Genomic DNA, 21190 nt, shown 5'->3' with positions numbered 1-21190 from the left:
GACAACAGTCAAATTGGATTAGAGCCCACTCTAATGATCTCATTTTGGTTTAATTACCTCTTTAAAGGCCTTGTCTCCAAAGACAGTCCCATTCTGAGGTCCTGGGTGTTAGGATTTTAACATGTGAGTGGGGGAGGGGCCACAATTCAGCCTACAACTGGGGATTGCCGTTCTACCCCACTGATAGCAGACTCTTAAAGACTAGAAAACCCGGAAGTCAGAAAGCATGAACTCATTCCCCCTTCTAAGCACCTTTCACTGCCGGGTGCTGAATGAGAAGCGGAAGGTGAGGAGCCGCCTTTGGGGGATGAGATGAGCAGTGAGAGCGCGCTACAGGTGAGGTGAATCTGCTTGCACAGTCCTGCCCTTGGCTCCTTTTCTTTCCCTCCGTCAGCTACTGCTTCTGGCTTTGGGATGGAAGAAGAGGGTGAATGAAGGAGGAACAGAGGGAAGACGAAAACTCTCACTTCACTTAGCTTCCAGGACGTTAGTATCCCCCTACGTCATTCACTGCTCCTTCCTGGTTTCTCTTGCTGGTTCTTTCCTTTAGCCTGTATTTGTCACGGTTCTCCAGAGAAACAGAAGTGATAAAATATATAAAAAGATTATGAAGAATTGGCTCATGTGATTATGGAGGCTGAGAGGTCCCACGGTCTGCCGTCTGCAAGCTGGACGCCCAGGAAAGCTAGTGGTGTAATTCAGTCCAAATCTGAAGACCTGTGAACCAGGGGAGCTGATGGTGTAAAACCCAGGCCAAGAAAAGGAAGCGGGCGGGCAGGACGCGAAAGGCGCAGACTCCTCCTTCCTCCACCTTTTGTGTTCTATTCACGCCCTAAATGGATTGGATGATGCTCACCCACATGGGAGAGGGCAGTCTGCTTCACTGAGTCCACCCATTCAAATGCCAGTTTCATCTGGAAATACCCTCGAAGGCAACCCAGGATGATGTTTAATCTGGGCTCCCTAGGACCAGTCAAATTGACACATAAGATTAACCATCACATAGCCCAATATCTTAAGATTGAAGTGCCCCTGGGCCCAGTTTAGGGTCTCTTCTCTGTCTGCTCATTCCTCTGGTGATCTCCTCTAGCATCATGGCTTTAAATGCCATCTCTATGCTGGTGACTCCCCCAGTTTCTAGCTCCAGCCCAGACAGTGCTCCTGAACTTGAGTCATATATTCATTTGCCCACTTGCCATCTCCATTTAAATGTCTATTAGGCATAACAAACCAGCAAGAATAGAATTTCTGAGTTTCCCTACCCCACCCGCCTTGGACACACCAAATCTGCTCTTCTTGAAGCTGATGGAAACTCCATCCTTCCAGTTGCTCAGGCCAAAAATCTTAGAATCATTCTTTATTCCTCTCTCTCATAACCCCACATCCAGTCCATCAGAGGCTTTTGTTGGTTCCATCTTCAAATACAGATTCAGAATCTGACCACATATCTCACCACCCTAAACTGCTACTTGTCCAAGTTAGCGTCATCTTTTTCCTGGATCACTACAATAGACTCTGAAGCGATCCTGCTCCCTCCCCAGCATGGCCTATTCTCCAGCCAGCAGCCAGTGACCCCACTGAAATACAAGCCAGAGCAGGCCTCTCCTTTTCTGAAAACCCTCCATGGCTTCCCATCTCATTCAAAGTCAGACTGCAAAGCCCCACATGACCTACCTCCTTCCCCCATCACTGTGACTTCATCTTCTAGAATGTTCTCTCCTTCCCCCTGCTCCAGCCCAGCTCCACTGGCCTCCTTGCCCTCCTTTGAATACACCAGGCACACTTTTGTCTTCAGGCCTTTGCAAGCTCTTCTCTCTGCCCCAGATGTCCACACACCTGACTCCTTCACTGCCCTCACGTCTTTACTCTAATGTCGCCTAATGAGGCCTACCCAGACCATCCTATTTAAAATTTCAACTGACCTGCTGCTTCCTCTGCCACTTCTAATCTTCCTTACCCTGTCTTATCATTTTAAAATTTCTTTTCCATTACATTTATCATTTCCTGACATATGATATAATTCACTGTTTTTAAATCGTATGTAATACTTTTTGTCAGTCTTCTCCCACTGGAATGTAAATTCTCTGGGGCCAAGGATTGGTTGTTTTGTTCAATGATATGTCCCTAGGACAGAGCCCAGTTCACATAGCAGGTACTCAATAATGCTGTCTGAACAAATGAATGAACAGAGAAAACATCCTGGAACTTGCTCAGAAACAACTGGAAATAAAACTACAAGAGTTAGTCCTTCCTACTCTTTCTCCTCCTTGATTCTATTCTTAACTGGCTGTGTGACCTTAGACATGTCACGTAACCTCTGTTGCAGCATGTCTGATAGAGCCTTCTGTAATGATGGTTGTGTTCTATATCTGCAACATCCAACATGGCAGCCACCAGCCACATGTAGCTACTGAGCACTTGAAATGTGGCTAGTACAACTGAGGACCTGAATTTTCTATTTTATTTAATTTTAATGAATTTAAATTTAAGTAGCCACATGTGGCCAGGGACTACCCTATTGGACAGTGCAGGTTCATTTCCTCATCTGACGGAGGATGAGGTTGTGTGCATGTTGAGCACCCAGCTGGCAGGGACAGGTGCTCTGTGCATACTCCCCCTGCCCCATGCTGCTGCAGCAGACCCTAAGTCAGGAAGTGGGCTTCCACACAATAGCACAGCCTGCTGGCTGTGTGGGGAGGGGTACCTGAGCGTATTTCAGGGGCAGGTTTGGCGAGAGAACACTCATAAGTGCTCTGTGAAGAAGTGGGTGAGAAGATGGCACCGAAGGACATTCCCCCTGTGTGGGTTTGAATGATCACATTTTTTATGCTTTCAGACTATCTAGAAGAGCCTGGAAGTCCTTAGAGGCGCTTTGGGGTCCACAAGAGACTTGAGTGTGGGATCTGACAGCACACTTCTCCTCCCCAGCTAGGTCACTCTACACCCGCTGCGTCTCAGGTTCGGGTTCTCCTGTTACAGAGTTTGAAATTCACTTACATCTCCTAGAAGAAAACTTGGAAAATATTGTCCATAAACGTGAAACGCAAGCAGCCTAGCCCCAGCACAGGAGAGATGGGTGCAGCTCAGTCAAACAGGTACAAAGGGCTGCCGTGTCCCAGGCCGAGTTTGGAAAACCCAAATTCCTCCGAGTCCTCTGGAGCTCGAATCTTTAGAGCCACGGAGACCTGGACCTTTCTCTAACCCAGGTTTAGTAACAAACATTGAAGCCTGATAATTTTTTTTCTTTAATTCGAATACAACTGACTACCATGAGCGTTCTACAGCATGGTGTAAATTAAAGTTCAGATATATACACATGTCAGAGACTTGGCCTGAGAACCAAAGATCACTCTAAGTGCCTTAGTGAGGATGAACGATGCTCAACAGTGGTTGTAGGAGAAGAAAAATAGGAAAGAAAGGACAAAGATCTTCCAAACAGTCTTCAAAGACAACCCTAAGGACCTCACAGAAACTGTTTTCTGGAGTTTTATGTAATAGTTCACTTCAAAATGACTGACGTTTTTCCGTGCTAAGAGACCTCAGAGTCCTCGGCTGGAGAAGGGGGTGGGGGTGGGGGTACCGCGGGGCCTTCTGTGCCAGGAGGACCCACTTGCTCCAGATCCGAATCAGAGAGCATCTCCTGGGCTTCGTCACCTTTCTTGGTAAACATCTCTTCTCTGGGAGGAAAGGCACATTGAATGTTATTCAAAGAGAGAGGGGATTCAAAAAAAGAAGAAGAAAAAGAAACTCTCCAGACCCCAGCACCTAAAGAGAACCGCTTAACATTTGGGAGGACATCCTTCCTAACTCATCTACCCATGCCTAGAGAGCTGTCACCTGGCGAAAATGAGATGCGCTCTATTTACACTTAGTTGTAAGTCAGCTCTTCTCAGAGGTCCCACTGTCTCCACTGGTCCCATGGGACCCCTGGAGCTGGGGTCCACCCCGCCAGCCAGCTCTCCATAGTTTCAGCCTAGGGCAGGCTCTCTCTTAAAGTTTCATTTGCAATCCAGTGGTTCTCTGGCCTTAGCCTCACTTCATCTCTCCTTCTGACTAGTTTACCCCCTGCCCCGGCCTGCCGGGTTCTCCTCCCCTTCTGCTGGGGTGTCCCAGGGAGTTCCCATCCTGTTTGGGGCTGGGCAAACCCTGCCTTCAAGGAGCTAGGACCTGCCTGTCATGTGATCGAAGATTCAGATTTAACTGTTCTCTGAATACCCACTATGTTCCAGGGACTTCGAAAATGAACTAGAAACTAACCACATGCAAACCCTCAGCCACACCTCACAGTGCGTTTTGCAGCTGAGGAAGCCCAGACAGAAGGTGATTTACAAGGGTCGTGTGGCCAGTGAAAGACAGAACTGAAATCCGAACTCAGATCTCCTGACCCCAAGTTCACGGCTGCATCCCCGGCCGGAGCTGACCCCGAATGTTGCTGAAGGGATGTGGGGTGAGGGGGAGCGGCTAATGGGGAGAGGGCTGGGAGAGGCCCCAGAATTGTGAGGTTTCTTCCTTCTTGGCTGGAGGTAGCACAGTGACCACAGCCCCCTGGGACAGTGCCCACTCTCACGGTCTAAACTGGTGGTGTCAAATTTGCCATGTGCCCAATCAGTAAAGGTTTTCAACACTCCCATATCTATGTTAACTAAGAAATTGTACATAACTTTTTATCGTTTCACTAATATCTTACATCCCAATAAACTCTAAGGTCAAGAAGCATTGTGAACAATATTGGATGGAAGTCCATATTTCAAATCAATTATTTTTATTTTTTGGCTAACTTTTTTTTTTTTTTAAAGATTGGCACCTGAGCTGACAACTGTTGCCAATCTTTTTTTTTTTTCCTACTTTGTCTCCTCAAACGCCCCCCATATATAGTTGTATATCTTAGCTGCAGGTCCTTCTAGTTGTGGGATGTGGGACGCTGCCTCAACGTGGCCTGACGAGCGGTGCCATGTCCACACCCAGGATCTGAACCCTGGGCCGCTGCAGTGGAGCATGTGAACTTAACCACTCAGCCACGGAGCCGGCCCCTTGGCTAACTTCTTATCAGGTTTAATAAAATCATTATTTTTAAGCTCATATTGTACCTGACAAAGAACTCAAACCAAAAGTGTCAGCTCTGCCGCTATTTGTTATTTACTCATATTTGCATTATTAGAATTATTTCAACCCAGGTTTCCTGGCAGAAATTTTTAGGCCACTGGTCTCTTTTGAGGGTTACACTCGTTAAGATTAGAAAACATAACTTGTAAATCCACTTAACCAACACGAGGAGACTGCAACGTGTTGGCATTCGCTGCAAGCGAGTGACGAAGCCCCACTCCCTTCCTCTGGTCTGTAGCGCCCGCCCTCCCACCAGGAAGGTCTCCGTCTCCACAGGACCTCCTGACACAGAACAGAAGAGGTGCATCTAGCCAGACATCAGTTTCAACAGAGGTCAGTTTTAATATAAACTGGAATCCTACTGTTTTCTTTATACACCGTTATATATGGGATGTCTTGGGTACCCAACTGCATGTGGGGATTTCAGACCAGAGAGAGGACAGGCATCCCACAGTGGCCATCGTAGGCTCGCCAGATTTAGCAAATGAAAATACAGAATGCCCTGTTAAATTTGAATTTTAGATAAACAACTAATTTTTACTACAAGTATATCACAAATTGCACAGACACACAGGCCAAAAAAACTTTGTTTTTCTAAAATTCAGATTTAACTAGGCGTCTTGTATTTTGTCAGCTGACCCTTCCATCAGGGGAAGGTGTCAGGCAGTGGGGGAGTTTTGGAAGTCCCACATGCAGCCCAGGCAGCTTCCTGCTCTGTGACAGGCAAACCCTCTCCTCGGGCCACACAAGCTGCTAAGGTCTCTTCTTCCTAAGATCCTGCTGGAACAGTCCTGGTCACCAGGCATGCAGTGGAGAAGGAGAGAAACAGTGCCTGCCTGCGGGGAGCTCTCAGCCTAGTTGGGGCTGAGGACGAGCTTCAGGGAGTCCATGCTGTCCCCAAAGCTTGCAAGGTCATGCACTGCTATGCTGGGAGGGTACATCAGAACTTCCATCCAGTTATCAAGTGATCCCCAGCCCCAGGTAGGAGCCACTGAGCTCATCGCAGCCCCCTCATCACTGCCTGTTGAAGGACCACATGAGAAGGGCCTGTTTCCCACAGTGGGTGACAAAGTGCTTTCTCATCCATAAAATCTGCCTTTACATTTGTAAACCAGTGTCTGCTGCAGTGTCAGGTGCTTGGTGGGGATCGGTGTTCATGCTCCATCCCAACCCCGCCAGGGAGCCAGAGGAGAGCTTGGGTACCTCGTGGTCAGGGTGAATCTGCGCCTGGTCACCTCCAAGGCCAGGTCTCTGATGGGGAGGTCAATGCCCTTGCCTGTGGGGCTCTGCTGAGCCATGGCCTTGCACTCAGGTGACTCGAGGAGTCTAGAGGCACTGCACCTGTGAGTCTAAACACAAGCGCCAGCCACATGCTTCAGGTTTCGGAGGAAGGCTCCACCTGCGTCCAGCAAGGTGTGGTTTGCAGAGGACTTTCACTGCCATGTTCTCAATCCTCCCTACAGCCCCGCCCCCAGCCCCACACTGCCCCAGCCCCACACTGCCCCAGCCCCACACTGCCCCAGCCCCACAACCATCATGAGGCAGATATTTCCTCAAATACCTGCTGTGGGGGGGAGAGTGAGGTCCTCCCCACACTTGTGGATAGGACAGGCGTTATTATTCCAATCCTGTGATGCGGAAATCAAGGGCAGCTGTGGTTACCCCCGCTAACAGCTGAAGAAATAGAGACCCAGAGAGGTGAACTGTCTCTCTCCAGGTTGCACAGCTGGCCCCTGTCCCATGCAGTTTTGCCAGTAATGGGTACCACTACCCGTTACACACAGAGCTTTCCTCCCGGAGCACTTTCCTACTAAAGAACAGGAAAGGAACACAAACCAAGCTGGGGTTTGGGGCCAGGCTGTTTGTTCAGATACACACCTACCGTGGACACTAGAGGCTTGATATTGATAATAAAAATAACAGTGGCCACCGTTTAGTGCCGGACACTGTGGGATGTCCTTTTATATTTTCTTATTTGACAACCACAGTAACTCTACAAGCTAAGTATGATGATCCCCATCGAATGAATGGAGAAACTGAGAAGTGGAGAAATTAGGTGGCTTCCCCAGGGGGCACAGAGCTAGAATCTGAACCTGGGTCTGTCTCGCTTCAAAGGCTCTACTGCAGAGCCAAGCCATTGCCAAAGCAACAGGAGATGAGTCTCCACTCCTGGACACCGGTCACGCTCTCCAGGTGACACTCCTGTTCTTAGAGCACGAATTGCATTGGCCTGAGCTTGCCCGCCTGATCTTCCAGTTGGAAAGATTTGTTCCCGGGAGGATGCCCAACTGACTTACCTTCTGATTCCAGATCAGCTCAGTATGAGGTCCCTTCCACGCTTCTGCTCAGGGTCTTGTGAAGAAATGCCCTTGTTACAGGCTCTGTACCCACGTATCAGTTACTCCACCTTCCTAGAGAAGGAAAAGGCCAAAAAACCACCACCACCATCAACAGCCTCCCCTTTCATCTTTTATCCTCCTGCATCAATCTCTCTCAGGAGCCTGAGTTAATGGGATTGGTTTGTGCCCTTAGAGGTAGCAGCTGACGTAATCTTTCCCTGAAGAAGTGACCCTGAGAAATCCCCAAAGATGCTGCAGGGAGAAGATGGGTCTGAGTGCAGAGCAGGGGCGGGGCGGCCTGCCACACGGGCAGTGAGGAAGCCCTGACTTAGATGCTGGTAAACATGACATCTGGACTTCTTATCTGTTGACTGCATTTCAAAGAGCGAATTCATGCACACACCTCCTCCCAGCACCATCACCATCGCTGAGGATTCACGGCCCTGGTGCTGAGGCGGCAGGTGTCTTGGCTTTGAAATGAAAAGAGCTGGTTGATTGCATGACTCCCTTTCGAGCCACGTGGTCTTGGGCAGTGATTTTACTTCGATGAGCCTTGCTTTTTCTGACTGTAAAAGAGAGCAATACTCTCTTTCTCCTGGGGCAGTTGTGAGAGTGGAGAGAATATTTGCAAAAGCCTCTAATTTTACCTTCTTATTTTTCTGTTTGCATCTTTAAATGTTTAAATGCATGTTTAAATATATGCATTGAGCCCAGTAGTGTTTTTTCTCAGAAACTCAATTACAGCCACGTATCGCTTAACAATGGAGATACGTTCTGAGAAATGTGTGGTTAGGCGACTTCATCGTCATGCGAACATCACAGAGAGCACTTACACACACGTAGATGGTGTAGCCCATTATTCACCTGGGCTACCTGGTGCTAGTCTTGTGGGAGTACCGTCCTACATGCAGTCTGTTGTTGGCTGAAATGCTGTTATGTGGCGCATGGCTGTATATATTTTTCAAAAAATTTTTTTTACTGTGTATTTACTTCTGAAAAGCAGGAGCCCTATTTTTCCCTCCGCCTATCCCAGGGCTTGGCAGAGTGCTGAGTTCACAGCTGGAGCCCAACACTTCCCTAAATGGAAGGAGAATCTGCACTAGCATGTGTTCCCATCTTGTTCCATTAGCTATATGATTACCCAAGTGCCTCGGTTGTGAAGGGTTTTCAAAGTATAAACAAACTCTGCTTCGTGTCGAATATGTCAGAAGCAATTACTGCATGTAAATTTCAGAAAAGACACAGTGATTGTACTGATTTCTTTGTTTCTTTGAGAGAGAGACTTTTTTTTTTTTTTTTGCAGAGAAAGATTGTCCCTGAGCTAACATCTGTTGCCAATCTTCCTCTTTATTTTTTTCCCCTCCCAAAGCCCCAGTATGCGGTTGTACTCATGGTTGTAAGTCGTTCTGGTTCTTCTGTGTGAGCCTCCCCCACAGCATGGCACCTGGCAGTTGGGTGGTGTGGTTCTGCATCCTGGAAGCGAACCCGGGCCGCCGCAGCAAACTCAGTGAGCACCAAACTTTAACCACTAGGTCATCAAGACTGGCTCTGTATTGATTTCTTAAATGGGCTGTTTTGTGTTTGTTGGTTGCTGTTTGGCCCAATGGCTTTGGAGAACAAAGTGTGAGCTTTCGAAAGGAACCCTTGGGGAGTTTGTTGTCGTTCAGACGTATCTGGAGTGATTAACAACAGCACAACCCAGGAGAAATCCCTACCTCCGACACAAGCCGTCCTGTGATGCTCCATCCTTATCCAGAATGTGTTTCTGAATCCCGACAACCAAATACGAAGTTCACTTTTGAGACAGGTGAGACGAGGCCCCGGGAATAAAGTGAATTGGCAGTCAGAGAGTCTGTATCTCTTTACATTGACTGTAACGAAACCACAATAGAAGGAAGCTGTTATTTGTGAGATAACATGTGACAAAGCTGGGATGCCAAACATGGTCTATCCAGCACTAAAGTCCATGAATTTAACCACGTTTTTTAACTTGCAAAATACATATGTGGGTAAAATAAAACAAGAACATATATTCTCTAAAACAACAGGAAAAAGGGCTGGCCTGGTGGTGTAGTGGTTAAGTTCACACGCTCTGCTTCAGCAGCCTGGGGTTCGCAGGTTCAGACCCCGGGTGCACACCTACACACCACTCACCCAGACCTGCTGTGGTGGCATCCCACATACAAAATAGAGGAAGATTGGCACAGATGTTAGCTCAGGGCCAATCTTCCTCACAAATAAATAAATAGATAAAACAATAGAAAAACATACAACTGCCAACATTATTATGAATTCTAAAATAGAGGCACTGAAACATCTCTGTTAGGCTCTCTCAGTTGCATGGAACATAGATCAAGTGATAAGGGATTGCTTTGAGGATATGCACAGCCAAAGAGGGACAGGGAACTTCTTGGAAGAACAGGGTGGGTGACCCTACTGGGCCTCACAGGAAAACTTGAACTGGAAAGTCAAAGGCACCTCCAGGGACTATCTTATCTTGCCATCACTACAATAAAAGTTTATGGATCTAGCACTTTACCTTGAATGTGATTCAGTTATTCCCAATCTCTGCAAAATTTATAAGCCTGGTGTACATTTTATAGACATATGTGCACAGCTGAGATAATAGGATAATTAGCACTGACTAACATGGGATTGAGTCCCTCAGATAAACCCTCAGCTCCCTGACCCACTCTCAAGTGGGTCTATCTGCTTGGTTGAGTGCCAGCTGAGTTACTTTCCCGTCTCTTCCTCTCGACACCTGTACCCATGCAGCTGGATTTGGTTAGAGAAAAACACACAACTGATGACTAGCCTCACTTTGAATCCATGACTGCAACTTCAAGCGGGTGCTTATCCCAGGCCTTGAAACTTTCTCATCTCTTCTCAAAGCTCCAATGCTTCTTCCTAATTCTCATTCTCAGATGACAGAAACTGAAACAATCATCAGAATTTCTAAAAGTACCCACTACCCTCCACATCTACCCACCATCCAGCTTTTGTGCCATATGCTTTGCCTCCCCTCCCGTCATTGTAGATAAACTAATGGCACTGTTTTCAGAGGCCAACCCTTCCAGTGGGGCGCCACATCCCATCCTCTCTCATCCATTCATGGTCTTTGCTCCAGCCACCCTCCCCTCTTGAATATCAAATTTCCCCTCTCTGCTGGAGCTTTCCCATCAGTGTACAAACATGTTAATTCTCCCATCTTAAAACCCTCTCTTGGACCCGCTTTCCCCACCATAAAACAAGTAAACAAAAATTTCTTGAAAAAGAGTTGTCTATACGCATTGTCTCCAATTCCTTTCCTTTCATTCTCTATCAAATCTACTCCAGTAGTGATTTACCAAAATGCTGCTCATCTCACTCAACTGTCAGTGGGATTTGAAACCATAGATCACTTCCTTCTCCTTGAAAACTTTTCTTCATTGACTTCCAGAACACTAAACTCCCCCTCTTTTGACCTTGCTGGTTACTCTTTCTCAGTTCCCTTTGCTTCTTCTCATCTTCCTAAACTCTTAACATTAGAGCATCCCAGGCTCAGTCCTGGAATCTCTTCTCTTCTCTACACTGATTTCTTTGTTGATCTCATCTCGTTGCATCACTTAAATACCATCTATAGGATGCTGACATCCATCTGTCTATCTCTCCAGTCCAGATCTCTCCCCTGAACCCAGACTAATACATCAACTGCCCACTTGACATCTCCGTTTAACTAATAAACATTTAAATTCAACATGTCCAAGACTGAGCTCTTGATCAACTCCTTCACACCTGTTCCACCAGCTGACTGCCCCGTTTCTGTCAATGGCCATTCCATCCTTTCAGCTGCTTGAGCCTCAAATCTAGAAGTCATCTTTGTCTTCTCTCTGTCTCTCAAACTCACATTCAATCCATCAGCAGATGGATTTGCAGCTCTATTCTTCAATATACCTAGAATCCAGCCACTTCTCTCCTCCTTCACTATTACTCTTCTGGTCCACAGCGCGCCATCATCTTTGGCATGGATAATTTCAAAACTCTCCTAACTGATCTGCCTCTTTTCATCCTTGTCCCTCCTTCAGTCTGTTCTCAACACACAGCCAGAGTGATCCTTTCAAAATATTACTTCTCTGCTCCAAACTCATCAATGACTTTCCATTTCACTCAAAGCCAAAACCCTTACAATGGCCCTCAAGGCCAATACAATCTCCCTCCTTCCCTCACTCCCAATTTCTCTGACCTCAACAATTATTTCTCCCCCTATTTCTCACTCTGCTCCAACCATCTGGTCCTCTTACTGTTCCTCGAACACCCAGGGACACTCCCTCTTTAAGCCAGGCTTTGCACTCACTGTTGCTGCTGCTTGGAAAACATTTGCCCCAAATATCTGCATAGCTTGTTTCCTCTCTTCCTCCAAGTCTTTGTTCAACGCCAGCTGCACAGTGATGCCTTCCTTGAGCACACCATTTAAATCGTAGAAAAGAACATGGGATTTTGTCTGCTACGTTCACTGCTGTATCTCAACACCAAAGCAATGCCCAGCACATTGTAGCCATGCTGTGGTATGCTATCCAGATCCCCTTTCAGACCAAGGCACTCATTTCCCCAGCTGCTGGGAGAGTTGGTGGCCGATGGATTCCAGCTGAGTCCCTCACCAGGCACAGCTTTCAGCTGAAGACAGTTGTTTCAGCCAAGTTCATGCCCCTACCCTAGAGATAAAGGCTAGCCCTCATCCAATGACTGACCACTGTTGGAGTATGACTGCCCCGCCCCCTTGCCTTAATTTGGGATGACTCTGTAGCTCCATCCCAGCTCCAGAGCTCCTATAGACTCCATTGAGGCCTTGTAATTGCATTGCAGTTCAACTCCTCCCTCTGCCCAGTCCCACATGCTTCACTCTCCCTCAGGGACTGACGCAGAGGGCACTACTCCAGCGAACTTCCTGCACACAGACCTTCACTTCAGGCTCTGTTTCCCGGGAAACTCAACCCAACACTGTGGGTACCAGCAGGGGTTTGAGGAAGCAGACTCTAAAAAGAGATTTTGGTGGTGGATTACCTGGCAATGAGAACCCCATCACTGATGGCGAGTAGAGCATTGATAGCTCCTGGCCAGTTGTTAACATTTTCATTGGTGCTGAATTGGGATGGAATTCTGTCGGTAGGGAAAGAACCAGCAGGCTCAATATCTCAAGCTTTTGAGAAGTTCAGGGGAAGTACTAATTATAAGGACAACGCCTCTTGCTGAGGGCTGTTGATACGTTTGAGAAAGACAATGAAAGACAGGGGTCATTAATCAGCACTTGAAGGTGAAGAGAGAAAGTCAGAGGCTTCCTTGGAGGCATATAAAGAGACTCACTTCCTGAAGCCAAAGGGCAGACAAAGCGGAGGACTTCATGATAAAAGTAGCATCCAGAGAGGGCTGACTTCTCAGTCCTGGCAAGGCTGGGAAAGAGCAGGATCCTGGGACTTGGGATGAAGACTTGTGGGTTGATACCCTTGGAAACCTGGAAACCCTTGAGGTGGGTAGAAATGGTTTAATCCTCCCTGTTGGAGACTAGCACTCCTCTTGATTGAAGATGCTGCAGAGACCTCTGTCTCATAAGGCAACACATGCTCCCCTTCAGGATCTGCCTTCTAGCTACCACACCAAAATCTAGTGTCAAGTCACCACATAGCCCACCAGGAAAGGGCTGGGCCTGCTAAGGGAGGAAAGGGACTAGAGTAGGAAGTAGCCGCAGCACTTGGCTAACACGTATCATTGGGCCCAGTATTTATGGATGTATGAGACTGGATCTCAAGAGTGCTGGTTCAGGGGGTCTATGAGAGCACTCTCCTGCGACACGTTTTAATTCTCTAGCAAGGACCTGGGAGATAGTGCTCATCTGCTGCTGCAATGGCTCTTGAATCTTGGAGTAAGGGATGGCCCACATTAAATGAAATAGAAATTCCAGAACAGATGATGGAAGAAGGGAACAAAAGGCTCAGAGAAATGGGCATGCTAGACTGGACTTGCTGTGTAAGGGGGGAAAGCCCACCAGTTGGGTATACTCTGTGGGTGAGCCTGGAAGATACTCACTTTACCAAAGGGACAAAGAATGTAGTGCACAAAAGGGCTCCTGCATCACTGGGAAGCTCAGGAGTGGCTGTTCTCTGTTGGCAAGGGCTGGCAGTGGGCGTGCTGTTATTGGAATTGGCTTCACATACAGCAGCGGGCATATTAGATACTTAACAGAGTCAGGTGGCAGTGCTTAGTGACCAGGAACAGGTGGATAAAATTACCGTAACTAGCAGCAAAATCAGAGGGGCAGCTGGGTGGTTTGACACCTACCCCCCCGTCCAACCCCCCCTACTCCCCCCCACCGCCGCCCTCCCCGCTGCCCCCCCCCCCCCATGAGGTGGTTAACAGAACACAGCATTCCCAGGAATCATGGTCAGCAAGTGGTGCTCAGTTCCTACAATCAAATCAACAGTGGATGATCAGGAGGCTGAGGACAACCACCTCAATAAAAAGTCACCATCTCTTGCTCAGTTTCTGGACCAGGAACTCACTGGCTATAAGGGAAATCCGGGCCCCAGGAGGAAGGACTACACAATACTATGGCAAGTGTGTATGGTAGTGACTCCCCATAGGGACGTAGGGCCATTTACTCAAGTAACCGTACACTGGGGACAGAGGAATACCCACACATTTGGAAGATATTTGGACACGGGATTCAAGTTGAGACTGATATTCAAAGGGTCAACATGGTCCCTCTGGTAGAGTTGGGGGCACATGGAGGCCAGGAGTAGAGTCCTGGTCCACCTCTCACAGTGAGTCCACTGAGTCTGTGACCTACCCAGTGTCATTTCCACATGCTTTTGAGATGTAGTTGGAATGGACTTACTTAGAAGTTGGCAGTACTCCCACATGGGGTCTTGGCCTGAGGTAAGAGCATTGTAGTGGGAAATGCTGAGTTGCTAACTGAGTCTCTGAGACTACCTCCTTCTAGTCAATACAGTACATCAAATCTATGTGGTGGGTAGGCATAGCTGTGATTGGTGCCACCCTGAGAAACGGAAAGTGTGCAGGGGTAGTGGTTCCCACAAGACCCCCATGTAATTCGCTCCTCTGGCCTCTACGAAAACCATACTGAAGACCACTGCAACTCAACCTAATTGCAGCTGCTGAGTCAGAAGGAATCTATTTGTTGGGGCAATTGATGTGGGTCCACCCCATCAGTGAAGTTTTTAGGGATCCAGAGGCTGGGCATGCTGTTCCACCACCTCCAAACTAAAGGACAAAAGATTGTACCTCCCACCTCCCACCAATAAGAAGGAAGCACAATGCCTTGCAGGCCTCTTTGGATTCTAAGGCAGCATATTCCGTACTTAGGAATACTGCTCCAACACCCATACTGAGTGACATGAAAGTTGGCCAACTTCAAGCAGGTTACAGAGCAGGAAAGACCCCTGTAGGTGCAGGCAGTGGGGCAAGTGGACACACAGCCCACTTGGTTGAGACAAACTAGAACACCCATGGTATAAAGGTATTGGTGACAGAAACACATGTGTGGCAAGCTCCAACAGGAGAATTGCGATGCATGGCCATCTGCCTTTATGCAAGGTTCCTGGGAGAAACAGAGAACCTGACTTTGGGACGTGAAGTGACCAAATGTCCAGAACTGTTCATCTTGAGTTCTATTAGATCCTCAGATTCTAAGTTTGAGCAAGCCCAGCAACCACTATGTGATGGGTGTGTCACGTCTAGAATTGTGCATAAGTAGGGCCTGAGGGACAAGCAGGTAGCCTAGCCCCATATCTTTCACTAATATTGTCCCAGCACCTCTCCCTAAGCCCATCCCCATGTTTGTGTGAAGGGTCTCTTACAGTCAACTTAGAGAAGGAAAAACTCGTTTGGTTCTGGGAATTCAATATGTGAGTGCAAGCCAAAATTAGACAGCTGCTGCTCTGCAGCTTTTCTCAGAGGTGGCTCTATATGATAGCCACAAGAGAAAAATTGTCCCAATAGGCAGAATTTCAGGCAATTTGCACCTGAAACTCTGGTTATTTACTCTGGGTGGAAAGAGATGTGGCCCAAGGCAAGAATATATACAAACTCATGGGCAATGGTAAAGAGCTTGGCTGGTTGGTCAGGAGCTTGGAAGGAAAATGACTGGCAGACCATCCAACCCTTTGGTGACTGGAATTGACGCATCCTGTAAATGGGTTTGCCTTTTCTGCCTGCAGAACCTCTGCTAGCATCATCAGAGAGCTTACAGAGTGTGTGTTCTACCTTCATGGTATTCCGCATCTCTTTGGACCAAGGAACCCAACTTACATCAAAGGAGATGTGGCAGTGGGTGCATAACCACAGAGTCTACTAGTCGTATCACATACTGTACCAGTAGACGCCGCCAGCCTGATAGTGGAATGGAATAGACTTTTGAGGATACAACTGAGGTGCCAGCTTGGAGATAACACCCTGTGAAGGTGGTGTGGCAGGCAGCTTCTAAGGTCATCCTTAGTGATCTCTGCCGCTTGAGTACGGACTTACTGGATAGAATACGACAGTGTGATAAGATGTCACTTAAAAGATGAAGTTCTAAAAAGACTGACTTCTGTCTTGGGTGCTTTCTCACTGTCTCTTGGATTCATCGCTTTGAAGCCAGCTGCCATGGAAGGCAGCCCCGTGGAGAGACTGAGGCCCACCAACAACCATGTGACTGGTCTTGGAAGAGGATTTTCCCCATTCGAGCCTTAATATGAGGCTGCAGCCTCTGTCGACAGCTTGACAGAACTTGTGAAAGACCTTGAGCCAGAGGCACTTAGCTCAACTGCACCTGTATTCCTGACCCACGGAAACTGAAATAATGTTTGTCATTTGAGCTACCAAGTCTCAGGGTAATTTGTTACACAGCATTAGACAACCAAAGTAGACAGATAGCCCTTCTAGGAACCAAGGGTGGAACTGAACAGCTTTCCATCACTCCCATGACCCACTTGGGGAATTTTTGTTTCTCATCCCTGCAACTCTAGGCCCTGTGAGTTTAGAGGTTCTTGCTCTCAGCAGAGGGATGCAGCCACTAGAGACACAGGAAGGGACCCATTAAACTTTACAGCTTAAAGTTACTTTGGGGTCACCTTGCAAAGAGACCAGCAGGTAAGGAAAGTTATCACAGAGCAGAGGCACTTGACTCCAGTCATCAGGAGAGGAGGCAAGGGAAGATGTCTGACACTCAGGTAATCTATGGGGCGTCTCTTGGTACTTGCTTCTCCAGTTTCGACAGGAAACAGACAAATGCAGCTGCCAGTTGTGGAATGGCACGGTGAGCAAGGGCTCGGAACCTCCCAGAGATTAGGGCCTGGGTTGAGCCATCTAGACCAGCAAAGGTGCTAGCTGATAGTGAGGGAAATGTAGAGTGGGTAGGAGAGAAGTGTATCAGTGGTGGCCCAGAGACCAGTTGCAATGGCAAGGTCTATGCTTTACCCACCCGCTTTTCTCCAGGAGGAGACCAATCCAAGTCTGAAGCTGTTCCCAGAGCTGCTTCTCTGAAGCAAGTCTATCTGGGGCGAAAGGGTGGACTATAGTGGATGCTGTGGTGCACGACCTGGATCCCTCTCCTGGACTGCGGTACTCATTTCCCCAGCTGCTGGCAGTGTGGACTCGGAGTGAAGTCCCTTTCCAGGAATTGCCCTCAGCTGAAGAAAATGCCCCAGCCAAGATCATGCGTTCCCTCCTCCCCCATCCAGGGCAGTAACTGAACAATGTGAGAGTATAAAAGGCTGGCCCCCTTGCCTCCAGGCCATGTAATACTGAAGGGATATTCTATCTCCAGCCACCTTTGTTACAACAGGGTCTCACTTCAATTCCTCCCTCTGCCCAGTCCTACGTTTTATCCCTCACAAGTGTTAACCCCAAGGGCAGACCCCAATAAACTTCCTGTCCATATCTTTTGCACTTTTCCTGTGGAACTTAAGAAAACTATGGTAGTTGCTGAACAAATGAATGGACAGTTACTAACAGGGTATTGTGGTTTTTTTTTTTGAGGAAGATTAGCCCTGAGCTAACATCTGATGCCAATCCTCCTCTTTGCTGAGGAAGACTGGCTCTGAGCTAACATCCGTGGCCATTTTCCTCTATTTTTTATACGTGGGACGCCTACCACAGCATGGCTTGCCAAGTGGTGCCACATCCACACCTGGGATTTGAACTGGTAAACCCTGGGCCGCCGAAGCTGAATGTGCGAACTTAACGGCTGCGCCACGAGGCCGGCTGTGTATTGTGCTCTTTTTACCCCATATAGAGAGACTACCAGATACTTGCGGGTTTTTGAATGCAGGGGATGATCTGGAGCTGAACTTGGGCACATGCAGCACCTTAGAGTGGGAACAAAGTTAAAACCATAGAATTGGAAAAGATGTCAATGGCCTTAAATTTCTTTCTTCTTGGTAGAGAACCACTTTTTCTGAGGTGAAACCTTATGTGGGACCTCAATACATAAGATGAAAATGGAGAGAGGGTTTAAAGTTACCCAAGTTGGCTTCTTTTACCATTACAGGCCTCTGAGGGACGGACGCCTCCTCCGTAAAATGAGATGAGCAAGAAACCCTGGCCTAGTCCCGTGCTTACGGAAGTTAACTTCAGGAAACTCCAGCTTTGTGAAGAGCACAGACACTAGTTTAGATTATGCTATGTAGATTTAAGAAGGCAATTAATTATTTTATTGCAACCTACCTATATATATTTTTACTTTATTTCATTGAATCATCAACAGCCTGTGAGGAAGACAAATAATTGCCATTTTGGAGTCGTGATTTTTCTTCGTAACTTCACGCCCAGAGCTTCCACAGCCGTGTAGCTCAGTGGCGAAGAGCTTGTGCTCGCCAGACTGCTCACACCACGTCCTGGCTCCTCCACTTACTGTGTATCCTTGGGCAAGTTCTTGATGCCTCATTCTCCTCATGTGCAGGTGAGAAAAAACCCACTGCTTGTTATACAGGTGTTGGGAGGAGTCAGCTGAGGCATGTTAATTAGAACAGTGCCTGGCACAGAGGCAGTCTCCAAGTGTTTGCTATTTTGATGCAGAAATAGCAGGACTAGGGAAGAAGATGGACATGTGTGGCCAGAGAATATTACCCTTTGCGTTATCACTTTTTTCTTCCTGTGACCTTTGGTCAAAACGCACTTGGGAGAAGCCTTTGCACTAGGGGTGTGATGGGAGGTTACAGAGTATGAGCATGGTCTGGCACTAGAGGCCAGCTCCCGTCCCCTTCAGCAATCTAAACTACCAGGGAAGCACCACTGCTCCGTCTTGGTGGACTCTGACTTACCTGTGAGCTCCTTGGAGATGGAACCAGGCCTTTTTGGGCTTTAAACATTCAGGACCTAGCAAGCATGCTGCCTACCACGTTAAGTGCTGCACAAATGCTTCTGGAATAAGTAGGAGTATCCATGTACTCTTCCCTGTGGGTAAGAATGGGATTGCCTCGTGTTCCCGGGAGGCTGACTGGGCCATTCTGTGCTTCCTAACTACATACCTTCAGCAGGAAGGTAAAAATTCAATTCCCTGATTCTGGGCTGCTGACAAAAGAAAAAAATAGGTGGGTAATGTTTATGAGTAATTGTTTTTTCCTGTGAGGCTTTAGGCTGACTATAAAATTCTGGTAACTGAGCCATTTAAGAGGAAACGTAGTAAGATCCACTTCTGTTCCCAGGTTATAGAAATCCAGTCCCCACTCACTGGCTCCACAGGCATCACTATCAGCTTCTCTGGGGGGTGTGGCTTCACTCTTGGTGCAATCTTCTCTTCAACTTATACTAACCAGTTTGAGAGGCGGCTCCTCTCTGAGACGATTAACTTATTCATCTATTTATATTTTGTAGCCACTGAATCCCTTAGTCAAACAAAATTTTAAAGAAAAACTGCTTCAGTTCACCAGTGTGTGTATTTCCAGTTGGAAACCACAGGCCGAAGTCAGTAAACCGGGTATTGTTCCACACAAGACAGTGCGAAATTAACCGAAACACTTCCCCTCTTAGCAAATCTAACTCCAGAGGGCCAGAATACGTCTGTCCATCCTCTTTCTGTCCTTGAACCTGAGACTTAGTCATCTGGAACCACAGCCTGCTTAATGAAATTTCCTCGCCGATTCTCCATTGAACATTAACGTATTTTGGAGTTCCCTTTTCATCTCAGATGAGGAAACTGTTGACTTCTGCTTCTTTTGCTCAGAAATCAGTAAGACAGATTTATATACAATTGTACTTATTAGCTAGTTTGTCAAGAAATGGTGAGAAACAACGATAAAGCAGTACTACCTAAATACCTTTAGAAGATTTTAATCATCACATTTAGAAAGGTAAGCGGTGTAGATACACGGAAAGGGAAAGGGAAAGAGCCTCGACTGGAAGATGGCTGCAGGCACCCAGGAAATGGAGGTCAGGTCTCAGTGAAGGGAACCTGAAAGACATCAAGGCACCGCCTGTCTCCAGAGCCCCCCCCAGGCTCCGTTGAGGGAAGAAACGGTCCTCCACGTGCCCAGCCGCTGACACAGTTGACCTGTGACCCCTTGCCTCGGTATATCAGAGCCCCATCTCTTGCTTAAACTCCCTAGTTCGGGTAAAATCCCTTTCTTCTATGGTACATTAGTTCTCTGGCAAGGGAAATGTGTGTTTTTAAAAACAATTCTTGCATTGGAATATGGAGTAAATTAGTGACTCTTAACCAAACTTTAACCACTTGCTCTGAGATGATACACACTGACTCATGTCCATAGCGACTAGGCTTTTAAGTCTGTATTATTTGATTTCTACTAATTTTCACCTAAACAATTCTTGTCAAATTAGGTGTGGGGAAAACTGAGGGAAAGTACCGGTAAAAATTCAAAGGAATTCTGTACTCACCACATGTAAGACTCCAGTTTAGCAGACATCTCAAATAAATGGCATTGGCTTCAGCAAAAGACTGGGTGAAAAATGTACACCTAACATCAAGCAATTAAGGTATCTATAATTTTTGATTTCCCACTTTGACCTGCCAGCAGTCCAGAACGGTCTGAGAGCTTCTACTTAAGAATTCAAGTGGCACCGTGTCATGTTTGCCCTACCACAGAAATGAGCTTCTACCCATTGTACCCCAAGAGAGGCTGAAAATTAACGGCAGTCCTGGCCTGAAATCTACTGCATTGTCTTCTGGGTATTTCAGGAAAACCATAGAGAGCCACTGCTTGGAGCGCTGCCAGCAGACTCAGTCCTACACCTGAGGGTGTGAATGGAGACCAGCACAAGGAAAAGGGCCACGAAACATTTCTCTTTGGCCAATGTAAAGGAAGCAACATGCAAATACTAAGATGGCCAGTGTAACATTAAGACATCATCATCCTGTGCTTTTCTATTTCATTTCACAAGAGGAATTTTTATGACTGAAATTTCTTAAAGCACCTGAAATACAACCAAATTAAGATGCCTTTCACAAATAGGTCAAGTGTGGTTAACTGCAGACTACAGGTAGAAAAGAGATTGAAAAGGGAACATGAAAATACTAAAAATGCTAAGCGATGACATACGCCTCAATGGCAGCATGAAAAATTGCTGGTAACCTGTTAGAAAAGACCTCTCTAATACATTTAAATTCTGACAGTCTCCTCTCAACTTTTAAAAATCTACGACACATCCTGATTCTACCTTCTACGTCTTGCCTCCAGCCAAGAGCACGTTGGAGCTTTCCTTTCTGTAATTTGTATTGTGAAAATAAAATGCCTTTTCAATCTATATCCCCTTCTCAT

General features: G+C 47.1%; 1 protein-coding gene across 1 annotated transcript; it reads right to left on the bottom strand.

The window, feature by feature from the left end:
* Positions 1–3529: 3529 nt before the first annotated feature.
* Positions 3530–6401, bottom strand: MYOCOS (myocilin opposite strand). The gene is made up of 2 exons (XM_070266420.1): positions 6307–6401; positions 3530–3677 (listed from the first exon to the last, which is right to left on the bottom strand). The coding sequence occupies exons 1-2, from the start codon at positions 6399–6401 to the stop codon at positions 3530–3532; spliced, it is 243 nt and encodes an 80-aa protein (XP_070122521.1).
* Positions 6402–21190: the final 14789 nt, after the last annotated feature.

The sequence above is a fragment of the Equus caballus genome, chromosome 5, assembly GCF_041296265.1.
Source record: "Equus caballus isolate H_3958 breed thoroughbred chromosome 5, TB-T2T, whole genome shotgun sequence".
Lineage (NCBI taxonomy): Eukaryota > Metazoa > Chordata > Mammalia > Perissodactyla > Equidae > Equus > Equus caballus.
Note: the sequence above shows the minus strand (reverse complement) of the source record. Positions and strands in the feature narration are given on the sequence as shown.